The sequence below is a fragment of the Acyrthosiphon pisum genome, chromosome A1 (genome assembly GCF_005508785.2).
Source record: "Acyrthosiphon pisum isolate AL4f chromosome A1, pea_aphid_22Mar2018_4r6ur, whole genome shotgun sequence".
Lineage (NCBI taxonomy): Eukaryota > Metazoa > Arthropoda > Insecta > Hemiptera > Aphididae > Acyrthosiphon > Acyrthosiphon pisum.
In genome coordinates, this window is record NC_042494.1 from 91,023,284 (window position 1) to 91,032,874 (window position 9,591).

Genomic DNA, 9,591 nt, shown 5'->3' on the forward strand with positions numbered 1-9,591 from the left:
AATGGGTGGTCAACGAGCGTGTGATCCAAAGTACTAGATAGCGAACTACCGCCGTTAATTAAAGCTTCAAGGTCGGTTGGCAATTGTATGCATGCCCGGATTAAGTATTAATTGGGCCCTGGGACACCTTACACTTAGTGGGTCCTTTCAACTTTAACTTCAAAATAATTGTATCATTACATATTAAGAGGCTGTCAGCGCACTATTTGTTTTCTCTCTCTGGCCCACACGCAATATAGACAAAATCATTTTTTCTATGTGTTTAAGTAATGTTAGAGTAAAGTCACTCATGACAAAAAATATAGAGAATAATACTTTTGAGGGAATGACATATCGATTTGTCTAAATATTGTCTCAAATCAATTTAAACATCATTTAAATTTACGACATTTTTTTTATTTATTTTGAAAGTTGAATACAAAGTCAAATAATAATAAAATATAAAATCGATATGTCAAAAATATTATTCTCTATCTTTTTTGTGATAGGTCACTTTACTCTAAGATTACTTAAACGTATAGAAAAAATGATTTTGCGTAAATGCGTTTTGTCTATGTTGCGCGTGGGCCAGAGAGAGAAAACGAATGGTGCGTTGATATCCTCTTGTGTAACTACTATAGATCTATGATAGGTCAATCGTCTATGTGTGTAACACGGTAAGTCGGTGTCCTCTGAGGGGAACATTCCGCCACAGAATAGATGAAATTTATTAATAGAATGAATAGAATTAATTTATTCTGTGATTCCGCCTTGATAAATTTTAGTCACCGTGGAAAAGCTGGAAAACATCATAGGCGCACATTGGAGGGTGCTTAGCACCCCAACGTTTCAAACTATAGCACCCCCAATTTATTTCAGTATTTCACCAATCATTTATAAATTATTGTGGTTTATTGGTTCAAAATTGCTTTTTCCATACCAAATAATGACAAATGTTTCGTAATAAACTAATAAAATATAAATAATACCTCTACTTAGTATTTAAATTATGAGATAGTACTTATATTAGTATGATATAAGTCAGTTAAAAAATATAATTAAATAGTTAGTTAGTTCGATTGGGGATAAAATAATAAAAAAATTAAGTGTAGGAATTTATACTATCCGCAAGTTGATTGGCTACCGAGTAATTTATTTTATAATCAACTGACGACTGACTTCATTTATTGGCTAAATTGCCCCTTGTAATTCTAGTAAATGCAACTTAATATTAGTGGTACCAATTGTTTATCAGTGGTATAAGAGCTGATAATAAACATATATTGTTATCTATGCTACTATCTACGATTGTTCTATGACGGAGACACGGTCCAAGAAGCAGTAGGCTATCCTTCATAAAGACATGGAGATAAGAAATTTGCGTTTTTAGTGTTTAATAAAATCGAATCAAATTCTCAATTCTGTTAGAAGTTTATAACGTGAAAAAACATTTTAAAATATTTATATGTTGATACATTATTGTCTTATAACCAATAAATGGAGTTTTCTTAATTGTTTAATCTGTTACCGTGAACAAAGTCAAAAGCTGAAAGGTAGAGGATGGCTGATGACTTAAATGCCGAAGCCGCTTCATCAGCGACGGCATCGGAAAACAACGAACTAATAATCCCATTTGATGAGTCGCTTGAATTAATTCATAGCGATACAACTGACAAGGAACACATGGAAGATGTAACTCCTGACAATTGTGCAATCATCAGTGTAGACATAATTGAACCAATCGGTAGTAGTAGTGAAGTAATTAACAGTTCGATAATGACCACAGAACATGATATAAGTAATGAAGATTTAGAAATAAAGGTTGATGAAAAAAACATCAATGAAAAGCTATTGGTTATTGATAGTGAAAACAAACTTGATCAAATTGATACAGGTGTAACTAAATGCTTGGATAATGACGAGCCTGCTATGTCTGTTCCCAATGTTGAAAACAAAATTATGGAATCAATCAGTAAAATTGAAATTAATATTGACCAAGCTGACCAAATAGTTGAACCAGATATTACAGGTATAAATTACAATTTATAATTATTGATCCATCAAATTAATTTAAAATTTTTTTTAAACTATATTATTTTTATAGACCCACCAACAATTGATATTTTATCATCTATTAGAAACAATGATTCAAATGAATATAGTGGTGAAGATAAAATTATGAATGAAGAATGTCTGATTCAAAATAATATGATATTAAATTCTGAAACACACCAAAAACATCAATCACAAAATGACTTGAGTGAATCACTTTTGAAAACAAGTTCTAGACCACAACGCCAAGCTGCAAAAAAAGCAGAAAATCAAATCAGAGTAAATACATTCAAAACTATTATTATATTGATTAAGAGAAAGCTACATCAGTAGTTGTTGTATCCGTCTTACAAGTGCGTAACATAGCACATTTAAGCTCAACAGTTAACGTTTAGCTTCGTTAGTTTATAAATAGAGAAAATCGTCTTGTTATGAAACTTAACAGTAAGAACATTATCAGTATTTGTATGTCAGTTTTTTAGAATAATTCAATTTTTTAGCGAGTTTTACGTAATTATTAAGCACTTTTTAACAATTCTCAGAACTTGCTTAAAAACTGAATCACTGTAAAATACTGACACACAAATATAGATGACATTCTTACCTTTAGGTTATATAATAGGATAATTCACTCAAATTTTAAACTAACAAAGCTAAACGTAAGCTGCTGAGCGTGGAGATATCAAAAGCTGGTGTAACATCATTTAATAGTTATTATACATTTATACAATTTAAAAAAACACTGTATTATGTTAGTATTTGATTTGGTTTATAGGAAATAGCAAAGGAAATAATCAAACCTATTGAAAGTATTGATGACAAAATTATAGATACAGTTGAAGAGTTATCATCTCCATTAAAAAAAGTGTGCTGCCAATGTAACAGGGTATTGAATATTTATTTACAATTATTTCTTGTACACATTATTTAACACATACCTGTCATTAAAATGATTAAATTTACAGTTTCGTTTATGTAAATTTACTGTAAATGACCATAAGTCTATCTATTTGTGCCAAGAAGAATGTGTTGAAAATTACCGTAAGAAAAATATTCAGTGCGACTTTGAAAAAAAATGCCAGTGTTGTCAATCAGTGATTTTAGAAAACGAAGATAAGAGTTACTATTGGCAAACAAAACATTTTTGTTCAGTAAAATGCTTAAGTAAGTAGTGTTTATATAAAAATTTTTAGAAAATCAGTTGATTGTAATTTAATATTTTATTATGATATATGTTATATTATTTAGGAGAATATCAAAAAACAGTTTTTGATTCACATTGTAAAAACTGTCAAAATGTTATAACCTCAGATGTTGAATTACAACAATATTGTCGATATATTTCTGGTAAACTATTAGAGTTTTGTGGGGCTTATTGCACTGAAAGTTATGAAAATAGGTTAAGTTTGTGCGGTTTTTGTCAAAAGGATTTAGTTGATTGTGATTTTGAAGTAATAATTGAAATAATATAAATTATAATTGGGTTATTATTATAATATTCTTTAATATTTAATAAATATTTTTTAGGATTTCTGTTCATCATTTTGTCAAACTAAAGATTATGAATCAAGGAAAAAACACACTGAACCAGATAGTTCTGTTGTGGATTATGGTTCAAATGAAAAAACTCAAGTCATTGGTAAGTCCACATAAAAACATATACTAACTCATAATAATTTTTATATTTTTTGTACATTAATATATTTTACATAATTTAATACCTATATAAATATTTGTTTACAGATATATGCAATGTGTGTTTCTGTAAATTAAATTCTTCTCCCACAAATGAGTTTCAAATATTAAGTAATACAAATAGTTTATTTAAGTTTTGTTCAAATGAATGTTTAAATAAATTCATTGTATCAAAAAAGAGAACTGTTTCTTGTTCATTATGTAAAGTAAGTGTATTTTATTTTCTGAAATTTTACTTTTCTTTGTTGCTATAAATATTATATATTTAGAATGACCATTTAAATAATTGGCTGCTACATTTTCTCAGGCAATTATTAATTTTTTTTTGATTAAATTTTAACTAAAAATATTAGTGTAGTTAGTAAAATCTGTATAATGTATGTGATTCATCAAGCACGCTTGTCCCCTTTGGATGGCGCAAATGAATGGAATTTGGTTGTTCAATGTTCACTGTTACAGTTAGAATATGATACCAGTTTTTTTCTGAGCATGGTGAAAGTGTATAGGTGCCCAAGTTAAAATGCTATCAAACAAACAACCAAAGTGAACCTTTGTGCCTACTTTTACTCCTGGACATGATGTACTTAAAACAATCTGTACTAAAGAGTAAAGATTAACCATGATAATCCTTAATAACGATATCAAATATAAAATTTGTTTAATATAAGGAATAGTACTTGTTACACTTATTATATAAATCTAATAAATTTATTTTAAATACTACAATTCCTTAATCATAATAGACCTCATATCTTCTAAAAATCGATTGAGGATTTCATGTTTGAATATGATTTAGAAATTGGAGGTCATGTCACTCATGTGTTAATGTTTTGTATGACAAAGATTGAGTGTTTGAAATATAGAAATATAAAAAAAGCTTATTATTATTTATAAATTATTATAAAAAAAAAAATGGAACGTTCTTAATGTAGTCTTAGATTTTTCATGTTATGTAGATCTACACATTTTGAGCAAATTTCGACTAAATACTTATCTTAATAAGTTTTTAATAGTGGTATAAATTGAAAAAATTAAGAGAAGCCCTATTAGTTCAGAATGTTCTTTTAATTTTTCTGAAAGTTTGGGTTTTGGGATAAATCTGGTTTCTTCAAACGACTGATTCAAATGTTGGTTTGTTATGGGAGTTATTCATCGATAACATTTAATCACAATTATATGATACAATTGTTTAATGTTTTAATTAATTATTTCAAGTTGTTGAACACAAAAAAATTTTGAACATATGAACTGTTAACTTTCTTCTTTTTAAACTATTTTGATATTCTTTTATTATTCTTAACTTATTCTGATATATTATCCTCAGTGTATTAAATGTAATATTTCAAAAACTATTCATTCAAATGTTATATAAATTCATGGTTAAATTTTTTAAATGGAGTCAAGCGTGATTGTTGAATCACCAAGTGTATACTATAAATAATAAAACATTTGCATAACTATGTTCTTCTAGGTTAAAAAGTTTAACATTGATATGATTTCTACCAAAAATGTATCTTCTAATAGTCCTACATATATGTGTTCAACAAGTTGCATTGATCAACAAAACCAATTAGCAGCAGCAAAATTTAAACAGTATTACAAATTCAATTAACTATTATTAATATATTATCATTGATTTATATTTTTCTAATGATTTTTTCCTAGGGTTTGTGATCATTGTGGGTTTTTATGTTTCGCACATTATAATACAATTCATAATGGAACAATCTACAACTTCTGTAGCCAAAAATGTTTAAATTCATTTCAACCAGAAAAAAACCAAAAATCCAAGTCTAAATCCAAAAATGGTTTGTATAATTATATATTATGTATAAATAATATTATAATACTTAACTATAAATATTTAAATAAATATATATTTTTATATACATTATACAGGGAATAACAGGCAGATGTAATAATTTTTATTTTTGCCTATTTAAAAAAATTTTGTTTATAATTTACTCGTATATAAATTATGATTCAATAATTGTTAATTATTAAAATAATTTAGTGGGTTCCAAATCAAATGCGACTCGATCAAAGCGTGTCTGGTGTTGGTTTCTACTCAAATCAATGGTTTGTAAATTAGGCGGGAAAATAAGAATGTAATCATTTTGAATTTCCTGCCTTATTCACACTGTATTATGAGTAACTGTGACAAAAAACCTCCTCTGGAGCACTATAATAATCTAGTCGTATTGGATTTGTAACCTATAATATTAGAACAAAAATTATTACATAGTAGATATTTATATTTGTCAGCATTTTATGTTACTTTTTGTATATATATAATAACTAAAATAATCAATTACTCTAGTTTTTAATTTGTTTTTAATATTAAATTGTATGCAATTGTAACTAGGAAAAAAGTCTTCAGCTTCACGAATATCTACTCGGCAGTCTGCACGTAAAGAAGATAATAATGTTGATGTAAATGCCAATTATTAATATTATTCATATCTCTTTATAAGTAGTTATTTATAAAAATTAAATTTGTAACACATATTGTTGTTTTCTAGAGTGATGGAGTACATAATTCTCAACAAAAAACTTTTAAAGTGAAACAAAAAGTTGGTAGAAAAATAAGTCACAAAAATGCAGTATCTAAAGTTGATAAAGAAGTACAAACAGGTAGGATTTTCTTAAATTTATATCAAATCAACATTTCAATTGATATTGCGATTTATTTTTAGATCAAACTGGTAGTAAAGCAGCGATAATACCAATTCCAGTGCCAGTTTACATTCCAATGCCTATGCATATGTATGTAATGCCATATCCAGTACCAGTGCCATTTCCAATACCTTTACCGATTCCAATTTTTATTCCTACAACTAAAAATACAACTAAAGCAATAATGAAGGATATAAAGGTAATTTAAAATAATTGATCTCGTTGAAATTAAGGCTAAAAATCGGTTAATATCCAATCAAGGCAAAGCTTGGTTTTTTATTTTGAGTTTTCTGATAAAATAACTAGTTTTTCAATAATATGTGATTTTTTTTCTGTGAGTGAAGACATTTTATCGCAAAAAAAAATGTTTCATCTTAAATGATGAGGGTGGTTTCTATACTCTATTCAGATTAAGAGAGGTACTGGGCGGTGACCGGTTTTCGTCCGGCAGTGGTCAGATACTTCTTCCACCAAGTCAACCACCCAGTTCGGATTTGGATGAAGCCACGCCCATGCGCATAAGTCGGCTGCCCAGTATTGCTCTTATCCAGAATAGAGTATAGTATGATCTAGTATGGTCTTAATAATTCTATTTCCAAAACCTAGTTAAAAGCTCTAGATTTAATAAACTAATATTAATATTTGATTTAAAGAAAATTAGAGAAGAAACGCCAGCTGATCCATTTGAAGCAGAACTGTTGTTAATGGCTAACATGGTAGCTAACGATCTAAAACCTGAAACTGTTTCATCATCAGATAGTGAAAACGACTTATCAAATAATGGTAGCAAAATTATATATTTTAGAAATATTATTTTTTAATGCAAACAATATTTATTTAGAATACAATGATGACACAAAAGTTGTTTCATCAAGTGCTCGTAACATCAATTCTTTTGGAGATGATGTTCTCGCAATAGCCTTGAATATGGCAGGAGCAGATACAGAAAGTCTTGAAGGGGCTGATGAGATATCTAATGATCAAAGAAATCAAATTATTGATGATGTTGAAGCAAACTTAGTTTCTTCTACAATTATGCCACAAACACCTGATCCAATGGAGAGTAAGTTTCAAAACTAAAAGCTACTAAAAAGCTACTAAAAAAATGTTATTTTAAACTAAAACGTTTATACTTTTTAAAGATATAACCCAAGAAAATATGATATCTTCCCCTCAAGATATGTTATGTCGACCTCCAAGAAAACGTGCACCTCGTTCACAGTCTCAGCGTAACTCAAATTCAAAACGCTCTCGTAAAACTGAATATCCTCAGGCACAATGCATACCAGCAGGATTAATACAACAAGTTGTACAAAATCCTCTATACACCATTCCGATGACTGTAGTTAAACCTGATGCAAATATGTGTCTCAAGTATACATTAGGAGTTAATGCCTGGAAACAGTGGGCTTGCACAAAAAGTATAGAATTCGAGAAAACATTATCTAGTTATGTGTGTGGCGTGAAAAAGACAAATATATTTAAGTTGGACCTCCTGCAGTTAACAGCTAATGAATTAAATTATTGTTTGTGCTTGTTTGTGAAAGAGGTACGCAAACCAAATGGAAGTGAATATGCGCCAGACACAATTTATTATCTATGTTTAGGCGTTCAGCAATATTTATTTGAAAATGGACGAATAGATAATATATTTACTGATGTGTCTTTTGAAAAATTTACTGATACTTTAAATGAAATAGCTAAAAGATTCACTGAACTCTATAATGATACAAGTAATACACTTTCTTAATTGAACATAATTTATGTGTTATAATAACCATTTGATTTCAGAGTATATTGTTACACGAGTTGAAGAAGAGTATCTTTGGGAGAGTAAACAGCTTGGAGCACATTCTCCTTATGTATTGTTATGCACATTGATATTTTTCAATACCAAACATTTTAATTTGACAGTAAGTATAGTATAGTAACTAGTAAGTATTATATAGTTTTCATTTTTATTTAAAACATTGTGTTTATTACTATTTAGAGCGTTGAAGAACATATGCAACTATCATTTTCACATATTATGAAGCATTGGAAAAGAAATCCTAACCAGCCATCAACATCTGGGGTTAAAGCACCAGGAACCTACAGAAACGTATTACTGCGTTTTTATCCTCCACAGGCATCCATTGGTATTTATTAAATATTGTTCAATATTAATAACCCAAATAAAAATGTTCATTTTTTTTTTTATTGTTATACAGACTCACCAAATTCTCGAAAGAAAAAAGTGTATGAGCAGCATGAGAATGAAGAAAATTCATTGAGATGTCCTGTAAAGCTGTATGAATTCTACTTATCAAAATGGTTATTATTTTATTTCCAATTTAACAAACATTTTGAATTTGTTATTTTTATAAGATATATTTATACACATAATTTATTTTTTACAGCCCAGAAAGTGTTAAAACAAGAAATGATTTGTTTTACCTCACTCCTGAAAGATCTTGTGTACCTGATAGTCCTGTATGGTATTCAACTTGTGCATTAAATAAAGAATCGCTTGAAAAAATGCTCAATCGAGTTAAAATGGTAAAAGAAATAAATGTAGCTTTGTTATCTTCATAGTTGAGTTAAGTTTATAAATTGTTGTTGATGAAATGTTATAAGTTTTGTAAGACTCTGTAAGACATTTTTTTTGAATGTCATATTAAACTTTTTTGAGTCTATTTGTATAGATAATTTATAATTGTTAACTATTGATAGTTAGTTGTAACAAAGACAAATTTTATTTTTCAAAGTGTTACTTAAGTAATGTTGCTGATGTTTTGTAAGTAAAATTGTTTTTTATTTTTCTTGTTATGCAACAGAAACATGCTAATGTTCATTGTACCAACACATTTGAATTGTCAAACAACTTAGTAGTACCTACTTTTCATATCTATACAATAATGTAGACCTTTTAAAATGTACTTTTTACGCATACAGTAACATTTTTATATTAGTTTGTTTTATTTAAATACAAAGCGATATTAAAGAAAAACGTTTGTTACATTTTTGAAAAACATGAACCATCAATTATTGATTTCAGGAAAAATCTATATTTGATATAAAAATAACATTAGCTGTAATATTATTCAATCAAATGATAAATGAGCAGTATTTTTATTGTTCGTGAAATCTTAGAATTGTTTCCGGTGCCAAGGTAATTTTGTACACAAAAATACGCTCTACAGGAATAAT

At 28.2% G+C, this 9,591-nt stretch overlaps 2 protein-coding genes and 1 long non-coding RNA gene across 5 annotated transcripts in view; 2 read left to right on the forward strand and 1 right to left on the reverse strand.

Annotated features, from left to right (window-relative positions):
- The window catches only part of LOC100164731 (proton channel OtopLc), a 45,790-nt gene that overhangs the window by 26,628 nt on the left and 9,571 nt on the right, over positions 1-9,591 (reverse strand). The window lies entirely within an intron of this gene.
- Positions 1-9,591, forward strand: part of LOC115033788 — a 31,798-nt gene that overhangs the window by 21,827 nt on the left and 380 nt on the right. The gene's annotated exons all lie outside the window — the stretch shown is intronic.
- LOC100166749 (zinc finger MYM-type protein 3) lies at positions 1,322-9,391 on the forward strand. The gene is made up of 19 exons (XM_001943685.5): positions 1,322-2,008; positions 2,084-2,310; positions 2,807-2,917; positions 2,997-3,195; positions 3,280-3,482; positions 3,559-3,670; positions 3,775-3,932; positions 5,198-5,319; positions 5,392-5,534; positions 6,092-6,159; positions 6,249-6,360; positions 6,423-6,601; positions 7,056-7,185; positions 7,244-7,465; positions 7,545-8,135; positions 8,194-8,315; positions 8,393-8,540; positions 8,613-8,715; positions 8,802-9,391. Exons 1-19 carry the CDS (start codon positions 1,540-1,542, stop codon positions 8,974-8,976), a joined length of 3,594 nt encoding a protein of 1,197 aa, XP_001943720.2. The 5' UTR covers positions 1,322-1,539; the 3' UTR covers positions 8,977-9,391.

What these genes read in the sequence shown, in the direction of transcription:
- LOC100166749 (XM_001943685.5), top strand. Translation starts at nt 1,540, where the DNA reads ATGGCTGATGACTTAAATGCCGAAGCCGCTTCATCAGCGACGGCATCG. An exon ending in AAGCAGAAAATCAAATCAGA is followed by an intron (nt 2,311 to 2,806) that starts GTAAATACATTC and finishes TTTGGTTTATAG; the next exon opens with GAAATAGCAAAGGAAATAAT. An exon ending in TCCTCCACAGGCATCCATTG is followed by an intron (nt 8,541 to 8,612) that starts GTATTTATTAAA and finishes ATTGTTATACAG; the next exon opens with ACTCACCAAATTCTCGAAAG.